The sequence below is a fragment of the Brachionichthys hirsutus genome, chromosome 2, assembly GCF_040956055.1.
Source record: "Brachionichthys hirsutus isolate HB-005 chromosome 2, CSIRO-AGI_Bhir_v1, whole genome shotgun sequence".
In the NCBI taxonomy this organism is placed as follows: domain Eukaryota; kingdom Metazoa; phylum Chordata; class Actinopteri; order Lophiiformes; family Brachionichthyidae; genus Brachionichthys; species Brachionichthys hirsutus.
Genome location: NC_090898.1, coordinates 4,448,221 through 4,470,790, shown reverse-complemented (window position 1 = coordinate 4,470,790; position 22,570 = coordinate 4,448,221). Strand labels below are relative to the sequence as shown.

The following is a 22,570-nucleotide window of genomic DNA, read 5'->3' as shown; positions in this document are numbered from 1 at the left end:
AAGGCATGATGGTGGCCGCATTCCATTTAGCTTCCCCAGGTTGAGGTACCTTAATGACATTCCCAGAAGGAGGTGAAAGGTTCTTCTTTGCTTCTGGCAGGAAGCAGATATACGCTCAACGTGTCCTGTCCCGATTGTCGTCCAAGTGCAAAAATAACATGTTAATCTAATCCTTTTGATCAAAAAGAGCCTGAACAAACTTTAGGTCGTGTAAAGGCTGAATGCTTTCATGCTCACTCCCCGACTGAAAACTCCCGCATCGTCTGGGTTTGTTCCCTGTGATGTTTCCACTTTTGAACATTCTATATAGGAGTAGTTGGCAAAACCAGCACATTTCTTACCGACTACTGACAGATTAGATCGTGGATTATCGCAAGAACATTATTGCTGTGAAGGAATTTGGCTACTACACCGGAAAGCATCACAACAAAAGACCGTCTTCAACTTCGGTGAAGTGTAGCATGCAACGATTTGGAAAACAGGCATGAACCTGAGCAAATGAGAATGACTTGATGTCCATCATTTGGGTGAGCAAAGCCGTACGTAATCAATACAAAGCATTTGGTAGATTTCAAGAACAAAGTTTTATTGATGACATACTGAAACATCTATACTGGAGGAATACCATCGGTGGGCTAGATTCTCTTATTTACATAGTTTCCACAAAGTCATACAAATACTTATGCGTCATGTCAAAGTATAGATATAATAAATTGAGAACTGGGAACAGGAGAGTTATAGTTTATAAAGCAAATCACGACAAATCTACAAATGAAAATGTACGATAGCAGAAAAAAAACAGCCAACCTTTAGCTACCGCAAAACAATTCCTACTTTAAACTCTGTGCGGGCGAGTTCCCTTCTCTCCACCGAACAAAAAGGGAATGCAGCTCTTCCGCATTTCTGTCTGCAACAGTCCGGCGTTTATTTTGAGTTTCTTTTGGGTGAAAGGAACAGTTTTTACAGCACATCTTATCATTTCTGTTCGTTATATTTATCGTGAAATGTGAGGAAGACGCGTGTGTTTTTTTCTCCCACTTGTTTGCTGATGATTGTTATCACTTGATGTGAAGCACCTTCTCATCCACTTTTAACCGCTTGCGTCTGGGTTGTACGAAGTCGTCGTCGGAGTCGTCGGTCTCGTCCTCCCTCTCCTTCGTGTCCGGGCTCTCCAGTGGCTCGGGGGTCTCTGGGAAGCTCTGCCCCGGGAATATTTGCTGCAACTTCTCTTCAAAGAGCAAACGCACTGCCTCACCGGATAACGCCATCTCTGATCCAATCTGCCGAAGGAGGAAGAGGAAGGGAGAGGAGGAAGGTGAAGGGTGACATGGAGGAAGCAGGTGTGAGAGCATCATTGAGCAGGGGGGGGGGGGGGGGGGGATGGGTAGAAGCAGGAAGGAGGAAAAGAATGAGGAGACAAATTAGATGTGGTTAACACTCCGGGTGACGGGGTGGCCCTGGTGCAACCTTGCCACTGAGATATCCTGCCGCCCTGTCCCACTGTGGCTCCACGAAGCATTTCCACAATTAATACTTACGTGTCAATATTTCATTTCTAAGAGGGCTGCTTCAAACGTGGAACAAAATGACGTACATTAGAAAGAGAAATGATGAACTGGCAGTGAAAATATGGGCAGTAATAATTAATTCAGGGTGGAGGAGTCTCGAATAAAAGAGTTAAAAAAATAAAAATTATTCTACACCCCCTTGAGTTTTATATCCTAGACCAGGGGTGGGCAATTGTTCTTTCCATGGGGCCACATGAGAAACAGAAAATATTCCGGAGGGCCGGGCCAAAAGGCTGAACTCAATTCTGCATATAATATTAATTGTATTTCTTTATAGAAAAGCAGTAAATAGCTTGTAAGAGTATTTGTTATAATTAAGCAATGAAAAATTGAGGTTGCCTCAAAACAATGGTAAAATAATTTTTACCATTTGTGACTCATATTAGTGAACATTTTCACTCACATTCACTCTAAAACACATTTTGAGTTTAATATACTGTTGGAAAGTTGTGTTAAGTTTCTTAGCATCATAAAGACATCACAGATGCATCACATTGAACTGTCACTGAATGCAGTTTTAGTCCATGCAAGAGGTAAAATTAGAAAATGTGTTTATTTTGTAATGTTAAAATTAACCTTACACGGGCCGCTCAGTCAACCAAAGGGCCAGATGCGGCCCTGGGGCCGTACAATGCCCAGGTCTGTCCTAGACTGTTATATCACCGTGTAATTACACGCTAATAAGAAGTTATACTCGTACAGGAGGCGGCTCCACTGGACCAAAGTGGAAATCACGCAATACACAAAGGTGGCGTGAAAAGTTGAGTCATCATATTTGACAGACGCAACAAAGCCAAAAACAACACAGAAGATAATGATGCATATTTTCACACCGGGGGAAATAATTCTCTCAGGTGTTTTTCTCTCAGTCGAACACATGGGAAAAGAAACCACATTCAGTAGTTAAAACCAAAACAAAAGATAGAAAGAGGATGAGAGATGTTCAAATTAACAGCCTGATGTTAGATTGTCATTTTCTGTTACAGAAAAGATTGAACACAGCACCCTCTAATCAGACAAGCCGTTCAAGACATCTGGAATGGATGACAGACACTCTAGACTTCTTCAGGTCATTTTCTTTTTCATTTATCACATCCCATCACCTTTAAAGGAGAGAGAATAAAAAAAAAAACAACGCAAATCCGTTTTTCAAACCTCGTTTAGGCTTCACACGAGTTTGCGGTGAAAACATTTCTTAGAGCCTCAGTGGAAGGGGACAGGACATCTGTGCACTCTTTCAAACATCTTACCTGTGTATTAATCTGTTTCTCCTCATCATAAACCTGGATTATTCGACACATCTAAAAAAGGGTAACAATAATGAAGCAGCAAGGGTGGGGAGAAAAGAGTTCACAGCACAGGCAGGTTAGATGTTAAAGTTCTGTTTCAAGCTTGCGAGCTTCATATCCACCAAGGTGTTAACAGAAAATCACGTCTGCATTCAGATTTAGCTCGAGATAATCTGCAATGTTTAAATCCATTTGCTTAATTTAGTTACAGAATATGTTCAATGTTATTCCTCCACCAAGGAGGCGATGTTTTGACTGGCATCTGTCTGTCTGTGTCTTTGAGCAACAAAACTCAAAAAGGTTACAAAACTTGATGAAATGTTCTGGAAATATTGGGAATGTCACCAGGAACAGATTATTACACTTTGGTGAGGATCCAAAAGAGATTCTGGATCACTTTGGAATTTTCGTTAACATTGGAGGAAATGGAACTGCAAAATAAGTTATCTCAATATCTCGGTTGATTATTGACCGATGCTTTTGGAATATGACAGTCATGTTGGGTGGGGGGCCTCGATGTTAATGCCAAATTTTATCCGGATCAGATCCAGAATGAGGTCAGGAAAAAAATATGACATTTTTACATTGAAAACATCATTTATGAATTCAAAAATAGCTAAAAAAAAAAAAAAAAAAAAATCTACTCTGATTCACTTTTACTTTTCATGGTTGGTGTATAAAGATACCAAGAACAATTTGTACCCTTTTGGTGATGATCCAGATCAACATGTGGACGGTGTAAATGCAATTAGGAGGGGAATGAGCTGCTTGGCGGAGGTCTGTGCTCTGAGAGTGCTTTTCTGGTTTATTTTTTTATTAAATGCCAGAACTGTTTAGTTTTGGATGTTTCTTTGCAATTCATTATTAAATACATGCATTTTTAAAATATGTTACTAAACTCTAATTGAAATTTATTACAGTAATTCAGATTATTTAACTATTGCCAATTAATATATATATATATATTCTTGACAATACTCAGGTAACATATTATTTAATAATATATAATATTAACTTCTGCCTCTACAGCGCTGCATCTCGTCAACCTTTGGACGAAAATATATTTTAAAAGTATAAAGTATATTCACTTGGTTTAGAAGAATCTTGAAAAAGACACTACATTTTGCTTGATGTTTCATATTTTGTTGGAGTGACTTCATCAGAAATGTAATCATATCTGCTACTTTTTGATTGCAGAAAACCTGCATCTTCACATATGTGTATCAATAAATGAATCTTTACTTTTGTGTGGTACCTCAAGTTACCTGAATAGTAATAAGAGTGATTGGACCTTCATGACTTACTTCTTAATTACTTTAGAAAAATGGACCGAGTAATCTAATTACATTGAGATTAAGATTGTGTTCGATAACATGTAATTGAAACTAAACCGGTACAAGGTCTCTGCAGCATTATTAAAATCCTTTTCACGTGAGATTATTGTCTGCTGTTAATTTCGGTGATTTAATAACACCACTGGCATATTGAGGTTATCCTGCAAGGCCCCAGATGGGTTCAGCCTTCAATGAAAGGGATGGCGCCCTTGTGTGGTTGGACAGTGTAATAATAGTGACAGACAGCAGACTTGATACCAAGTCCATTTGAGGGAAGGCTGTGTTCCATTATTAAACAGTACCCAGCGCAGCATCCAAATGTGATGACACAAATGAACTCATACTCTCACAGACGCCATTCCCCCATAGAAGAGTTTGCATAAACACCAGGTGAAATATGAAATAACCAAGCGACCAAAGTCATTCACCAAAAAGTCAACAGATTGTTCTCGCGAAGCAAGCAGGGCTGCCGAGGAGTCCCTGCAGCCGATGTGAAGAGAGCGCAGAGACTCCTTTAAACTAATAGCCAGTGTTAGTGTGTGGACAAAACCGTACACAAGCCGGAAGCCCCACGCCCCACTTCCCTTCCAAACATCAAGCAGTGTATTCACAGCAGGTTAGACCAATATTATCCAATGTCCCGCGCTGGACTCATTAACGAGATACCATACCGAGCATCAGCGTAACAAGATTGTTAGATCTAATCATTTCATTACACTGGTTTTTTTCTCAATAATTATTGATTTAAAGGCCTTGTGAGCCGAAGCAAGGAGACTTGGGCTTATATCAATCTAACCCTCATCATGCACACAGACAAACAGATGCCATTCACCAAAGCGTGCTCAAGTCTCATGCTACTCACCTCATTGTACTTTGAACAGTTGTTGAAGACCAGGCGCATGTCGGACACGCAGTCCAGAGCAGAACCGTAGTACTGGGAGCTCCCTAGCTGGAGTCTCCGCTTCACTTTCTTCAGGTCCATAGGCTGCTTGATTATTCTGTAGTAGTTAGGCACCTGGTTTAACAAAAGCGGGTCAGAAAGCATCTGCATTGGAGCTTGGAGTTTGAAAGGAACAGACCAAGGGCAGTGGAAGTAAGGTGAACATTTTAGAGACGTGTAAGCAGAAGATGTGAGAGATGATGCAACATCATCTCTACAGTGGACTCTCAACCAAACAATTGATCCAATACAACATTAAATGTAATGAGGACACAACACACAGGACAGGAAAACGCTGCTGCCAGGCGCTTCCAGTGGATGGTGCCGTTACGTTTAAACACTTACAGAGTTGGGAACAGGTTTCCTGAAGCCCACGCTGAGCTCATGACAGAAAATGTGCAGCAGGAGGCGCTCACACTTCTGCAGAGAGGAGGAGAGTGAATAAGTTGCCTCATGGCAATCAAGGAGAGAGAACTTTGGCATGCGTTTCCCATACTGACCCTTTGGTCCTCAGGACTCAGGCCCGGCTCTGCACCCGTTTTCCTGCTATCGTCAGAGTACTCGATCTCTGGCTTGTCAGTGCTGCGGCAAAAGGTGCAGAGAAAGTCACCTCTGAGGAGAAACAAATGACACAAACAACATTTTGTTAGCATAATACTTCATTTAACTTAGCCCGTCACCTGCATGGTCATTTTAGCAGCAGCCATATGCTCTTAGAATAATTCAGAGCAGAGTATTCACACGTTAGGTTTAGACTGATGCCGCTAAAGACAAACCAGGTATACGTGGGGTTGCATCACTAAAACAGGCAACAATCATAAATACCACTTACTTTGGGAAGATCTTTATGGTAGGTACGTGGCATTTCATGTGGAACACCTTGGGGCAGCGATCACAGCACAGCAGGTCGCCACCATTGTTACAGACAGCGCACCAGTCTTCGTTGGGATCGTCCTCCTTCTCGCCAGAGTGGACTGCTGCAGCCGACGCGACATTTCCATTTGTGAGCGTCGTGGCGGTGCTGCAGGTCATGGTGCATAATGAGGCAGCGGAGGTCAGGCTGGTTGTGGGAGGAGAAGAAGTGGCGGTACTGGGGCCATTCAGTCCAGAGCAGGAGGTCACACACGCGGGTTCCGTTTTGATTTGCTCCTCAAAAGTCCTGAGTGCATCTTGACCTGTAGAAACTAGACCCAAAACAGGGTGGGGGCTATTCTCCGGACTGTTCATCTGGAGGGGCAAATAGACACAAAGGAATGTTTTAAGGTGACGTGATAATCATCTGAATATGACTTAATGTGTACTTTACGAATGGACAACCAGAAGCAAAGCGAGAAGATAAATGGCAGTGAGGAAGGTACATTTTCTCAGGTGTCTGATGCCGTCTGCCCGTGCATGCGTGCGATCTGTCCACGTGGTTTGTTGCCCGTACCGCATTCCATTTCACTCGGTTTTTATTCATCAAATTAGTGACGGACTACATACTGCTGTGTGTCCAGGGCAAAGACTGATGACGAGCTCTGTGCAGTGTAAATTTAAAAAATCATCACAACAAAATTGCTAATGTCATGCAAAAGCATTTTATATGACAATAAAAATGTAGATGTTACTACTTTTTAGCATGCATTTGTAAAAAGTATATTTTCAGCTGTCTGTCGTTCATGGTAAAATCACAAATAAGCAAACATTTCTGGTCGACAACGATTCGCGTATATCCATCCATCCATCCATCCATCCATCCCTCCCTCCCTCCAGCCAGCTTCTACCCATCCAGACTTCCCTTTCCCCAGACACCTTTAGCGCTCTCTTTAGTCTCTCCAGCGTGTCCCAGGTCTTCCCTCTGGCCTCCTCCGGGCGAGAGAGGCCTGGAACACCTCCCCAGGGAGGCATCCACGAGGCACCCGAAACAGAGCAACATTCCCACTAAACCTTCTTTTTGGAATAACCACACCATCACATTCACAACGTCCCTTCTATTACACTTCACTAACGAACAGTAATCATACCATGCAGGCACTCCTTGCATCTTTGTCCGGCTCCGCCTTCAGAGAAGATGCTGGACAGCTGTAGTTGTCATTTACGCCTGGCTCCTGCTTCACCCTCAATTGCTCCGTGGGAGCTCCGCCTCCCGTTCCTGCCTTCCCAGCAGAACTACAGCTTAAACACACAAGAAAAACACATTGTAACACCCCTGAGAGTGGAACGGGATTATAACTGCAGTCATTTAAGTTTTGCTTCATCTGCTTCAGAAAGAAAGAAACAGCTCATTGTTATTTTCGATTCAATAGTATTTATCGGTCGTCTGTTGATATGAACCAATGAAGACAAATGAGTCACTCACTGTCGATATTTAAACTTCTATTACTGCGTTGGATGAGATTTTTACTCCAGAAGGTAACAAAGAGAACACAGTTCTCATAAATGATTAATTCTCATCTCATTTCTAATATAAATTCCTTTTGCTAGGTTTTTTTTTTTAACAGCTGGTTAACTATTTGTACTGAGGTGTCAGCCAATAAAAATAAACTGATAAACATGCATGCTTTTTTGATTGACTTTTTTTGAGCAAGTTTCCAATGTGCTAGCCATGGCATGATGCCTATGGGGTTGAATTCATTTTTGGCATGCCAAAGGACAACGGCTGGATACTGAAAGAGAGCGGGCCCAAGCCAGAACCACCACACGTTTAAGATTTCATCAAGTCTTTGGTAGGAATTGTAATAGGACTTCTGGCTAAATGTAATCTCCGTATTTATTTATTGCTTTCTGTGATGTCCTACCTGCCCCTGCTGCCTGTGCTGGACGTGCTAGAGGGTCGAGCTGGCGTGTGAGCGTTTGATGGACCTGAAGACAGAAATGAGAAATCAAAAAATCACATTCAGAGGGAAAAAAATAACAAATACACAAACTTGCTTGTTTTATGGCTGGTTGGTTGTGATAGCTAAAGTCTCTCCTTGGTACTCGAAATGCGGATTAACTGGGAACCAAACTGCCAAATTGGATCAAGCGGAATTCCCCCGTTTCAGATGAAAATTGGGATTATTTTTACTCACCAGACGCCCCCCCCCAGAGAGAGTGCAACGCGCAGCTGGCCCATTATCTGTCTCTGTAACCATAACATCTTAACCCAAGGACAGGTCCCCGTGTTCTGTGGCTCTTATACACCCTTCCATACTGGCTCGTCTGTCTGTACCCCCCCCCCTCTCTGTCTGTTTAATGTGTACTAAATGTGCTGGTACTGCAGCAATTTTTAACTACCGGTAATAATGTAAAATCTACAGAGCAGATTTCTTCCAGAATGAATGGAAGGGTGAGACACGTGTTGTGTAAGAGCCAACTAAATTTTAATGAAGACCCTATGCCGCATTTTTCCATTAAAATAAATCTCTGAGCATTGCTAAGACACAGTCACCCTGAAAACGTATGTACCTACCCGAAGATGCAGAGGAGTGTGTCGACAGTCCAGGTGAGGAGTTCATGTCCACAGAAGCCAGGTGTTGCTGCGTGCTGGCTGAGATGTAGCGAGACAGGAGATGCCCAAGGCTGCTGGAACCTGCGTCCTCCAACTAACCACGTCAAAGTAGTAGAGCAGCAGGAAAAATATCACAGAATCAAAATACTAAAGAGATCAACTGATTTTGGCAAATTAATATAATAAAATGTATTTTGTATAACACGCCTGCCCGACATCAGACTTAATCGACAGTCTCTATATATTCCCCTTTGGAGATTTGACACATTTTCTTATTCATTCTATCATATATTCTACGTGATTTATAATTTTTGATATTTAATTGCTCCTTCCTAGTCTTATTCAATTAATACTAATTATAAAATGCTTGTAAGTCATTAATTTGTATATGATATTATCTAAACAGATAAAACTTGAAAAAAAAAAAAAAAATTAAGTAGCAAGATAAAAAGAAAATATTACAAATTCTACCTGTATGGGAGGGATTTCAGGGAGGCAGGGCAGGTTCTCGGGATTGGTGACAGAGGGGATGAGCTCAATGGGGCCGATGATGGGGCTGGCTGAGCTGCGATGAGCATGGGCACCAGCCATACTGGCACTAGTGGGACTTGTGGGGTTGGCATTATGTAAGGATGCCACAGGGAAAGGGCCCGCATGGCCTGGGTTGGAATGCTGCAGGGGAAAAAAGGCGAAGGGAGAAACGTGGATGAATAAAATCATAGAAGGGACATTTGTAACATGACAATAGATGAATTGATGACAAACAATGAGATGTACCCTTCACTTGCTTTCATCATTTATTATTTGTGGCAAAAACAGCAACATGATTACATGATCATGCATTTGGGTAACACATGCCGCACAAGACACAAATGACAAAGTAAGAAAAAGGTGCCAAACCCCTGATTGAAGTAAGTAACGAAACCTTTGGTGGCTCATCTCAGATTCTATAGACATCTGGACACAAAGAAAAAGGGGCTCGATATAGTAGAGCTTTCTCTTACCTTACAAGCAGTGAATGCACATTTCTCATACTGTACACATTAAATAAGCAAATAAATAGATTTGCACGTATGTGTGAAAATTACACATACACAAACATGCACATTATTAACACAATGACAAACGGAGGATAATTCAGATTTAACAACCGTTTTATTTGGTAGTCCGTAATTAATATTCAAATTTTACTTTCCATTTGAGAACCCAAACTATGTATGAAACGATTATTTTTATTTGGTGAATAAGAGAATGTAAGCATAAATAAATATTGAGAAAACAAGGTAATTTCACATTTTTAAATCATTGCTTGATTCTGGGAAAGTTTTTGACAGAAGTAAACAATGTCATTTTAATTGATAATAACAGCTCTCTCCCAGGCCTTGTTTTGAGAATTAATCAGAGTTATCTGTAAAACCTAGGAGTCAACGGAAATCTGCTGGCTACTTCCATTTTTACTAGATTTTTCTTTGAATGTCGTCATGCTGTTTGTAAAGGCGGCCACCTCTGACAAGGTTCACTTCTGCTTCAGATATTCTCCATTCATAAATAATGTGTCTCGCTGTAGACCTTTGAAGTCTCACAACCTCAGAAACATCTCCAAAACCATTAATACAATCATAATTTAAAACTCACTTACTTTGTGTATATTTGGGTTAGGGTTACTTTATCAGTATTCAGTACGCAGCAGTACTGACGACTGTTCCCGACACAACCAGTGACTCCTGCCACAGAATGCTCGCACCTCACCGACCACTGACACTGTTTCGCAGATCAAGGCAAACATCCGGGACCCTTTCACTGCCGAGGCTCACGGCGCCATAAATCCCTGGTGCGGATCAATGCTCCGCCACAACTCAGGCACCACACACACCTCGCAGTGTTATGAAAGCCCCCGTCCCTTACCGGCTTTTACAACACCAATAGCTCTGGTACCGCTCAAACAATTTCACTCTTTTATACAGAATCTTAACCCACTCGTTCCTCCAAGCATTTTAACTACGGCAGATTTAGGGGTCGTTTTATGACATTCTTGTTATTTTAACTGATACGTTCGGTGATTGTAATTTTTTTTATTGTATTTGTGGTTTATTGTTCTTTTGTGTAGCACTTTGTGACTTTTCCTGTCTGTGAAAGGTGCTATATAAATAAACTTTACTTAATTAAAACATGTGGATGAAGTTTATATTTTGCTTTATTGCTTGAAAACTGCCTGAAACAACAAAAACGTTTCTTTTCATCAGCTAATCGCGGCAGCTTTACTGACATGCAGCAACCTCAAACTGTAAATTGGTATTCATGGGACACCCCAGCTGGCATGTTGCCACAGTGTTCACCAGCTGCTTGCTAACTGCAAAGCCCCATTCAACACTCACATGCAAAATAATTACGAATGGGTCACTATTTTGTCAATTGAGTTTTCAATTGATTGAATTTTGTTAGTAACATTGCATATTCAAATATATAAATATGGTAAAGTTTTCTACTTGAATGTCTTATATCATGAACAAACTGCTTGACATCTCACTTTGATTAAATGTTTTGTTTCATGCAGCTCAAAGTCTGAACAGGAATACTTCTGATAAATAGCAATGCCATCAGCCGTCATCTCAAACTCAGATTTACTGGTGGTTATAAACACAAACAAAACCAGTTAGGCGCTGGGCCTAATTATAATAAAAGAAAACGAAACAGTGATGCCACAGGAAGACAACCACAGCAATCAGCCGTGGTACACAAGCAACAGGCAGCGCCACGAACAGCAGCAGCCGCCACTCAGAAACCCAAAGGGCACGGAGAACAGCAACGGAGAACGTTGCTGTCGAGAACAGTAGCCACAATTGACCTTTCTGTCAGCCCAGCAGGACCCAAGGCGGGCCGGCCCACTCCTCCGCAACGTTAACGATCAGCTACACGAATCGAAAATAGTTTGTGCTGATGGCCACACGCTTCAGCCACAGGAACCAACACCATGTAGTCCATGTAGTCTGCAACGGCGACCACATGGACAACCAGGAAGAGAAGCGACACGTCCCTGGCTATAACGGGAAGCGAAGGTATCTCCCAGCTACGCGTAGCATAGCCAACTAGCTGACTAGGTGCCCGGTATTTTAGTGTGTTTCGTTTTAGCTTGCGTAAAAGAAATTTCACAAAACAGTGCGACTTATTTGTGTTTTTTCTTCTTCGTGACGCATCTTTTGGCTAATGCTACTTACAGTCTGGAAAATACAGTAATATCCAGTATATGTTGGCTGTCAAATATGAAGATGGTGAAAATGTTTATCTTTTTTTTCTTTGAAACCATAAGCTTAAAGTTTGACGAGGTTCCTTGATTCTTTAAATTGAATTTTGAACACATTATATCTATTTATAGGGTGGAAAATGCAGGTGCTGCAAAATTGCCTCACCATATTTCTTAGCATATGCTAAAAACAACAAAAACAGAGACTGCATTGTAATGTCTGTTAGTATTTGTGTTAAATGTTAAAAAGGATTACTGCTAAAAACTCTTAAGAGTGCAACAACCCAGTCCGATCCTGTGTTTCTACTGCTTTCACAGTATAATAATAATAATAACAACAAATGTACTTTCGGCTTGTCCCGTCGGGGGTCGCCACAGCAAATCAACCTTCTCCACTTCACCCTGTCCTTTGCATCATCCTCCCTGACACCAGACACGCTCATGTCCTCCCTCACTACGTCCATGTATCTTCTCCTAGGTCGACCTCTAGCCCTGTTCCCTGGCAGCTCCATCCTCAGCCTTCTACCGATATAGCAATAACAACAATAATAATAATAATAGTTAATCCCACACCAACAGATGCTTTATGCAGGGAAAAAAATCTAAAGAAAAATAATAATAATGCATTGGTTTTATATAGCGCTTTTCAAGGCACCCAAAGACGCTTTACATTGTGCATTATTCATTCACTCCATACTTGGTGGTGGTGAAGCTACTGCCCCGAGGCAGACAGAGGAGCGAGGCTGCCAATTAGCGCCATCGGCCCTCCTGACCACCACCGACGTTCACTCGCTCACTACATTCACACAGGCAATGTGGGCGAAGTGTAAAATTATACCTTACACATTACATGTATTTCCAGTAAATGCAGACTGTGTTTATACCGACCTGCCGGTGTAGCTGAGGCTGCATCATGGAAGGGTATTGTTGTCCATTATGTCTCAGCTGAGCTGTGGGCATGCGGGCCTGCGGTGGACCTGGGAGACGCATATGGTGGGAGGAAGGGTACAAAGAGGAACCTGGCCCACCATTCATACCCCCAGGGCCTCTTGGTAGCTGCTGCATACTGATAAGCCTCGGAGGCTAACAAAAACAAGCATATACCCAGAACCTTGAGAAACTTAGATAATTGGATAAACAAAATCATGTCAATTTATGCTAACAAAACATTTTTTTAATACAATAACAAACAGCAAAATGTGACTCCTAGACTACAGATGCCCCAGTTACTGGACAAAATAGATTTGTGTTGATAGATAGTGGATAGGCTTGCTCTTTTGCTCACATGAAGGTGATCAAACTGACAAGAGAATAACCAAAGTTCAGATGTAGACAAAAAAGTAAGAACAAGAAAAGCACTGAAGAAACCAATTATGAGACGATCACCTACAAAACGTGTTTGAGATGTCCCTGAATTCTGCTCAGCTGTTTTGAGATATATGTACACACATATATATACCTACACATGGATGGAAGAGGGTAACCCTCTACAGCCACTAAGGCACTGCTATTCCTGTGAGCAGTTACAAATTTGGTTTTGATGTTAGCATCTCTCGTTCTAAGTGACTAAGTACAGAACAGACTTCCTCTCTGTCCCAGGCTGAAACCTTGACTGCTGAATGCTTTCTGTACCTGTTGCTGAACCAAGGGTGGGCCTGCTTGTCTGGGGTGCTGTTGGGACAGTTGGGAGGCGATGCGCATCTGTTGTTGGATCTGATGCTGATGGTGCTGTTGTTGCTGTTGTTGCTGTTGTTGCTGCTGTTGCTGCTGTTGTTGCTGATGCTGCTGATGCTGCTGATGCTGCTGATGCTTCTGTGCGTAAGCAGCTTGCTGTATGTGCTGCAACCGGAGTTGGGCCAGGTTGATCTGTCCTGGGTGTTTGCCATGGTGAATTTGGCCTGGTGGAATGGGTGGTCCTCCTACCATTATATTTGGTGGTTGTGCAGGAACAGGGGGTTTTTCAATTACCAAATTACCTACAATAACAGGGAAAGACATTACAGTAAGCACACATCCTCCAGACAGGAGAGAAACCTTTATTTTCAACACGTGACAAGGCACATGAAATGCTTACTGCATCACTGTATTATGGCCATAAATGCATTACAGTGATGCAAAATCTTAGTTCTCAGCCTATTTCTTGATTTAGAGTAAAACAATAACAAAATGGAACATGGCAAAGAAAGAGCAAGTAAAAATGAAACATAAAAGGCCCTTCTCACCAAGATTTGTCACATTTTTAGCCCAAAAGGTGGGATCACAGAAGAAGCGCACAACCCCATTGGCCTGGGGAGCTGGCTCTAGCCTAGCTTTGAAAAGCTGGCGAATCTGGTACAGGATCTACATGGACACACAAATAGAGAGATAAACATGCAGAAGAATGGAGCTACATTAACAAACTAACACTTTAGTGCCGCTTATGACTCATAAGTTCTGAAGTTATGCCTCGAGCAAACATGACTTAAATGTTTCACAAAACAAGCACTAAATATTAAACTGTCTTTGTTTCCAATGCGCAGCAATCAAAGGCAGCACTTTCTAACTTGCAAGCCAGTAATATTACCATGGCATGATTTCAATAGGGTAAGGAGCACAGTGTAGATGAAAGAGCCTTAACCCGCTGTACGTCTGGGGCTCCAGGTAGACGTACCGCTCTCTTGCTGTAGAGCAGTGCTGTGCTGCTGCCAGTGTTGATGGCCCAGTGGCAGAACCTAAGCACGTGGTTGATCTGTTGGGAAAGTTGGGTGGTATCCTTGTGCTGAGCTACAAGCCTGGAAAAGCGCTCTTTGGTCACACTCTAAAACAGAGAGCAAAATGGTTCTGGTTAACTGCTACAGAGCTACGAGTCTTGATTTGGAAAGCCGTATTGCTTTCCAAATCGAGATAAAGATATCCGTACACACAGATTAGTTCATTCATTCAGCTTGGAAAGACTGGAATTAAATGATACTCATTCAGGGATTGGTTTGTTGAAGCACCCTATTTTAGAAACAAGCAAAGACACGCCGATAATTAAAGAGGAAGACTGAAACAATGCGCATCTTGTTTGACGTGACAAAAATAAGGTAGTGTTTTGCAAACAATACATTTTCTCTGTACTGTAAGGGCTATAATTTTACCAACTGCTCATGAGTGACGTATAGGTCAGCTCTGTAGTTGCTATTCAACACACACAGGCTGAGTCCAAATAATGATATAGAAAAATAAGGCTATTATTAGCTGTTAATTATTAGCTGTTAATTATCATAGTTAAAGAGTGAGTTTGGTGAATGTCATGAAGCTTCACTCGAGTTACGATCTTTTACCTCCAACTGCTGTAGCAAGGACTTTCCTTTCTTGTTGATCTCATTAATAAGAGTAAACACTGCAATTTTAATCTCATGCTCCACCTTCTTATGAGTTTCATTCAGCTCTTTTAACCTGGATGGGGAAAAAAAAAACAAAGTAAAACGTTTTGTTAAGAGAATAGCTACCAATACAAATGCCAGATGTTAACTAGCATTAGCTTTGTCCAAGTGCAGCTCCGGAAAGGAAGCTGGGGAAGAAATCATTCCGCACCTGCTTTGCACCTGAGAGACAGAGCAATTGACGTAGTTCTTCTTTTCCTGGAGTTTGGCAACACTCGTCTCAATAACACCTTTTTGGTTCTGGAAAGCTTCCTCCAGAAACTGGTACCTGAGAGGCAAGAGAAACCACTCTGAAAATCTGTGTCGACGGCACGCTTCCCAGTGCCCTTCTCCCAGAAAACGCAGATCAATGCGTTGTAGCTTTACGATCATCCTTAAATGGGACTGATGAGCCAACGCAGAAAAAGATTCGCCACCGGTGACGAAGTGTGGCGCCCTAACTAATGAGGTTTATAACACATTCACTAGTTGTTCGACTTATTTGTCCTACATAACGCATAGCCAGATGTCATCCTTTGAGAAGCAGCTGTGTAAATAACACGATGACGTTAGGGTGGCAATAAGCCTGCTTTACGCAAACAAGAAGTCAACAGGAGTGGCGTAGCCTTCAGTAACAATAGGAGAGGTTTTAACCTTTTGTTTAGCACGTGTCAACACTGGCATGCTGGCTAAAACGTGAACCATTCCTTGGCATCTCCACCACTCTGATTTTAGTGATTCGACTGTGTGATATACCGGTAAGTTGATGATGACAAACCTATGCTCCTTGTGTTCAAGCAGCTGGCAGTCTCTACAGGTCAACGTGTCACAGGTCTCACAGAAGAGTTTCAGCGGTTCCTGCTTGTGAATGGGACAGAAAACAGGCCGCTGTCCCGACGTACCAACTGACTCTATAAACATAAAGGAGAACAATCAGATTTAATTGGAGAGGGAAACAAATTAAAAAGGCAAATGAACCAAAGAAAACAAAGTAACGACAGAATCTGAAAAATAATAGCGAAACTCAGAGAAGAAACTTCACCCTGTCCTTTGCATCGTCCTCCACAACATCAGCCACTCTCATGTCCTCCCTCACTACGTCCATGTATCTTCTCCTGGGTCGACCTCTAGCCCTGTTCTCTGGCAGCTCCATCCTCAGCATCCTTCTACCGATATAGTCCCCGTCTCTCCTCTGGACATGTCCAAACCATCAAAGTCTGGTCTCTCTGATCTTGTCTCCAAAATGTCTGACCTTCACTGTCCCTCTTATTGCCTCATTCCTAATCCTGTCCAACCTGATCACTCCCGAGGAGAACCTCAGCATCTTCATCTCCTCCACTTCTAGCTCCGCCTCCTGCCTTTTCCTCAGAGACACTGTCTCTAAGCCGTCCATCATGGCTGTCCTCACCACTGTCTTGTAGACCTTTCCCTTCATCCTCGCTGACACTCCCCTATCACATTGCACACCTGATACTTTACTCCACCCGTTCAAGCCTGCCTGCACACGAGAGAGTGCACGCCAGCAATCGAACTATGCTGCAGTTACCATGGCAACATTTGGCAGGAGCAGATCCATATTCACTATGCTGAACTAATGTTTGTCTGGTTCATTTAACACGTCGGTTCGTTGTTGTGGGGTGAGCCGTCTTACCAGAGGCAGCACCAACGTCTTCCTTCGTGTGAATCTTGTGGTCCTTGGTAATTTTCACCCTCTGGTGCGCCTCCACGCAGGTCTTGCACAACCATTCCCCACATTCAACACAAAAGCCTATAGTTCCTGCGTTGTCTTCGCAACTTGTGCATACCTTGACAAGATAACACCAATATTTATTGATGAGTTCCTAAACACCACGGCCTTAAATCATAAACTGATGTGGCACAATCACAAATAAAGAATTTCAGTGCCAGCTCATCAATACAAGAGGTTCGGAGAAAAGCGTGGACTGGTGGCTGTGGTTTTGCAGATTTTTGAAACATTTTTCCTTAACAATGTTACGACATAAATGTGGTTGTAGGTTTTCCTTTCCATGAATAGGTGGGCATCCACTTCATACGGTGTATAAAGAGTGTTAAAGTATTTATTTTTAAAAACCTAGGTGGGATAAAACCCGAGTAAAATGTGGTTCATCGCACAATGATGGAAATAAACTTTACCTTGCAATGCAGATCATAATAACAACTTGGTTTGGATATTTCAATGTGAAAAGTGAGGATTACTCAAAACATGATGTCCACAAGGCAAACAGTTTTGACAAACCTGTGCAGCCTTTTTATCTGACGTGCTGGTAGCTTCTGAGGTATCTTTGACAAAGTAGTTGTAAATAATGTCGCTCTGTCTGTGGTCCTGGTGGCACACTGCACAGCGCATCACATTCACTACAGACAGGACAGAGACAGAAAATCATGGTCAAACTCGTCTGCAATTCAACGCTTATTGCCATTTTTTTTTGATTGATTTTGAAGAAAAAAAATGAACTAGGTAAGTGAATCAAGGAGACAAGCCCATGTGTAAGCGGTCATCCCACTTATTTGTTACGATTCATTTTAAATCCCCGTCATTATTTTTAACATTTTCCTCTAAACCTCGGCAGCCAAACAAGGTGGGGGAATAAGGGCGAACAAGATTCCGATCCCATAAAATAAGGAAACTCAGACCCCTTGCAATATTTATCTAACTTTAAATTAAAGAAAACCAACCTCTTGGGATACTGCATGAAAATCTCAGAAAACTTCAATTTACAAATGATTCTCTAAGCCATGTAAAATCAAGTGCAGCAATAAGTCTTGCAAACTGTGCGTGAAATGTGTAGTTTTCAAAGCTATGTGGCTACTTTTAAATGTATACCATCATTTTGATATATTTAACTCATTTTACCATTTATTTTCTGTGCATGCAAGATTACATTCAACATTTATATCCTTTGCACTGATTATTGTAAGTCAGCACAAACCTATGTCATTCCAGCCAGCTGAGGTAAAAACCGGAGTAAACCAGTTTGAGCCTGTCAACACCGGATTGAGCAGCAAACAGCCAGTTTGTGTCGGCTCCCACTGCATAAGCCCCCCCATTTGGTTGACAGCAGCTAAAGTGGGACTACACTGAAGAACACACACAACCCCAAAATACACACAAGATATACATTTTTATGTACAAACCCTAAAACAGCTGTGCTGCACAGATGTGACTGAAGCAAGGCAGCCCAGCTGCACCACTGCATCCAGCTCCCTCAATATTAACACACAATAACATTTTGTCATCAACAAGCCTGAGGTTCATGTTTCTCTACTTTCATCAAAAATACACCCCTCTTAAATATGGAGGAACGTCAAGACCGTTAATTTCTAGTCACAGACACTGGTTAGCTCAACCAAATATGCAACATCAGTTATCCCGATATTAAAAAAAAGTAATTACGCAAGGTTTACAACAATATGGGAACATCAAAGTAGATTTGGAGATTAGGCTTTGACAAACCACGCAAAAATATTTAATGAAATATCGATATCTGCTCCAGCAGAAATCAAGTTTCATTTTTAATACATTACTGATGTTGTTGATGCTATTTTTTTTTTAGTAGCACAGAGCGATAAGTCATTTTGTGCAGATTAACACACTCGAGTTCATGCACCAGATAAAGCATTCCTCCGATGTCAGAGATATTTTTAAATGTACTTAATATCAATATCAGTTAGAAGTTTAGGTTTGTTGAGATTAACGATGATTCTTCATTTGTTCTTGTTTTGGCTTGGTCCGAACACAATTTCCTGTTTTCCTGAGCTTGTTGGAGCCATTTTCACAGCCTTTGAAGGACAGACTGGAACGCCCTGTTTTCATCACAACTTCATGTACTAGCGCATCACGGGGTCTGTTTCGTTCCACCTCTGTGATGGCAGTAGCAAAGCCAAATCGGACATCTACGTAAAAGCAAGGTAGAAAAGCAGGACGGCCAGTAACATTTGGAAAGCGTACCGAGTGTGTAGCCAAAATATGAAGACTTGAACTGTAAAATGGTACCGCACTGCATATAGCGCTTTCTACACCTTCGCGGTGCCCAAAGCGCTTTACAATTAAGCTTCACATGCACACACTCACACAAGGTGCTGCCAGACCCACTGGGATCAATTTGTGGTTCAGTGTCTTGCCCAAGGACACTTCGACATGTGGACAGTCAGAGCCCGGATTCGAACCACAGCTATAACGCTCCATCCGGGACAAGCTTCAGAATAATTTCCATTTCATTTCATTTGTTTAAAACGGGAATTGGTTTTCCGACCAAACAACAGTAGCTGATAAAAAATAATGTCAATGTTGCAAAAAAGAAATACAAATACATCACTGTGTTTCCCCTACCACGGTGCAAGCCGAGCGTGCTGCCACTGTACGCGTGTGTGTAAGCTGAATGACCTGGTCTGCACCACAGTTCTGATTATTCCAGCAAACCGGACAGGCTCCCGTGTCGTTGGGCTCGACATGTTAAAACGAGATAGTTCTATTTAGTTTTACTGTAGGATTCAAAGTGTGAGGCAGTTTACGTTCAGCATTGGCAGACACTAAACTGAAGAAAAGACTGCACCAGTCATAGCTCATTGATGAAAGTGACAGAACATAAGAGAGAGAGAGAGAGAAAGTGGTGGAGATGATGAAAGAGGAAGTCCTGCTCATTGTTACCAGGATAGGATCAAGACTATGTCGCTGTGCTGCTCACAACAAACTGACCTGGTCACACTAAAAGAATGCAGGCTTCATTACCACATCGATTTTAGACTTCTGATATTACAATGCTACCTACAGGTGCAATATAACGACAAGAATCCGAGCATTATTACAGCGTCATTATCATTATTCTATTACTGTTGTCAAACACCTGCCCCCCAAAAGGTCACCACCTGAATTTGAGCAAATAGGCATGAGCCTCTCTTTGGATAAACATTTAACTTTTATTTAAATAAAATTGTAAAAAATCTAAATTAATTGCAAAAATAACAGCATTTCCATCTACACAGTATGAAGGGAACTTAAAAGTTCAGGAGGAAAGAAAGTTCCCTTTATTAATCCCACATGGGGAATTGTTTTTTTTTTTAACATCAATTTTACATAATGGAGAGGTGGTCGAGTGACGAGCAAGCCACGTAGCAGCGCCCGGGGAGCAACTTCTGAGGTTTAGTGCCTTGCTCAAGAGCACCTCGGCAGTACTCAGGAGGCAAACGAACCCCTCACCATCCACCAGTCCACACTTCTTGTTAAATGCTGGTCTAGAATCGTCAACTCACCTTAAACTGGTATCAAACAGGCCACTTTCTGGTACGCAATTATTAAGGACATTATCTCTAGTCAACTGATCCACAGGATTAAAGGCAATAAATCAATATTTTATTGACAGAAAAACATCTTCTCTGTAATCCCCTTGACTAAATCCAGCCAGTCATTGATATGAAGTAGCTACCAACAAACCTTTAGGAGGATTTAACTGTTAATATTAGAGTGGTAAATTAATCATTTCATCAATCAATCATGTTATTGCTTCCCAAACTGAGGAAAGCAGTGCGGAAAGACCAAGTCCGACACTGCGCCTGACCAACCCGCCGTTATGTTACCTGAAAAGAAGCGTTGCCAGGCAGCATCTTTTAAATTCATCGTGAAAACCTTGTACGAAACCTCCAAAAGACAGGGCCAAGTAAGATCATAAAATTAGACACGCACAAATGTTCCCTAAGAGAGAACCCGTGCGATCTGCCTCTAAATGGCATTCCTGAAAACAGAATTTAGACTCCGCAATATTAACAGCCTCAACCGGGACGACCGAGACTGAGATCACGTCGTACGAAGCTGCGTCTGTGTGGCAGCAACCCTCAACGTCATAACAACCAGAGGATGATGGATGACACACCCGTACGAGTCCCTCTGCTGAACGCGACACGCAAACTTTGTGTCGACGACCAACGCTCAGGTCAGTTCGGCTGCTCTCGATTGATCGGGCGTTCCATTCATCTCATGATCAAGTGGACCAAAATGATTGTGGAGTCTACTGGGCTGTGTATATTATCACAGTGATTCATCCTGCAAAAGGAAAAAATAAAGCAGAGAACTGATCTCATCACTTTGCCTTCATACGATACGGTTATGCATCTACTTTATCTTTAAACAAATGACAGTAGATTTTGTCTAAAATGTTGCTGTTTGACTCAGCTTTTCACAAAACGCTTGTTTTCTCCGGAGCTTTTTGATTAAAACACAAAAAAAGCTGCTGTCTGGTGAAATCAGCCTATATTGAACTGCTCATAACCGAAGAACGGGAAACGGCTGGGACTACGGGGGAACACGGTGGAACACGGGGGACTACGGGGGACTACGGGGGACTGCGGGGGACTACGGGGGACTACGGGGAAACACGGCTCGATGGTCGATCATTTGTCTCTGAAACCAAATAAACAAAGTCAAAATAAATGACTAACGTCCCCGCGTCTGCCCGACCGCAGCACACCCGAGCTCGGGAGGCGCCGCGGACGGATCCCTGCCCCGTGAAACACTCACCGATGTGCGTGTCCGTCTGTCCGTGGGGTCCGGGCACCTGGACGCTGATTCGTCTGTCCGGCTGCGGGATGCATTTGAGGCAGAACGAGTGCAGGCAAGGCAGAAGTCTCGGTTCGCACTCTCGGTTCTGGAGACTTTGTTTACACACCGCGCACGTATCCAGTAGGTTAATGGGAGCGGGTACCGGCGCGGCCGCCGGCGCCGGCGCCGCGGAAGGAGGCGACATATCAGTAGTGTGCCCGCCGACGTCAGCCTCCTCCACGGCCACGGGTTCAGCCGCCGCTGGCTGCGCGTCCGTGCTGCCGAACACGGTATCCCCGGCGTCGTTACCGGGGCTTCGACCGGCGTCGCCCCGCGAACCAGCAGTCGTTCCGCTGCTAGCGTCTGCCCGGTCGTCGGTGGGTGTCGTTGCCTCGGCGGCGTTATCGGTAGCCTCCGCTTCCTCGCCGTCTTTCGTATCCGCTTCTATAACTATCGAAACATTTTCGGCATTTGTCTCTGGCTGCTCGGTATCCTGCACCGGAAGCACCGGAGGCACCGGAGGCACTGAATCCGAACAAGCAGACGGGTTCATATCCTCCTCGCCTTTGTTATCCGCCATCTTCCTTCCTCTTTGAACCGCCGCACGTCCGGCGTAGCTTCTTGGACAAGCATACGTATGTTTACGTAATGACGTCACCCTCGAGCGATCTATCGATCTATCGATCTATCTATTCATTGCCTCAGATTTTACGGGTTGTATGATGCTGAAAGTTTAAATTATCATCATACGCTTTTTGAACTGATTTTAATTGGTAATTTGATTTAACCC

The 22,570-nt window shown here is 42.7% G+C and overlaps 1 protein-coding gene across 1 annotated transcript; it reads right to left on the bottom strand.

The window, feature by feature from the left end:
* Positions 1–578: 578 nt before the first annotated feature.
* Positions 579–22,360, bottom strand: trim33 (tripartite motif containing 33). The gene is made up of 22 exons (XM_068746512.1): positions 21,760–22,360; positions 17,485–17,603; positions 16,879–17,032; positions 16,006–16,138; positions 15,400–15,516; positions 15,147–15,261; positions 14,492–14,638; positions 14,064–14,181; positions 13,641–13,817; positions 13,474–13,571; positions 12,730–12,924; positions 9,501–9,557; positions 9,072–9,272; positions 8,562–8,694; positions 7,909–7,972; positions 7,135–7,285; positions 5,964–6,358; positions 5,632–5,743; positions 5,477–5,551; positions 5,054–5,206; positions 2,819–2,869; positions 579–1,280 (listed from the first exon to the last, which is right to left on the bottom strand). The coding sequence occupies exons 1-22, from the start codon at positions 22,358–22,360 to the stop codon at positions 1,059–1,061; spliced, it is 3,588 nt and encodes a 1,195-aa protein (XP_068602613.1). The 3' UTR covers positions 579–1,058.
* Positions 22,361–22,570: the final 210 nt, after the last annotated feature.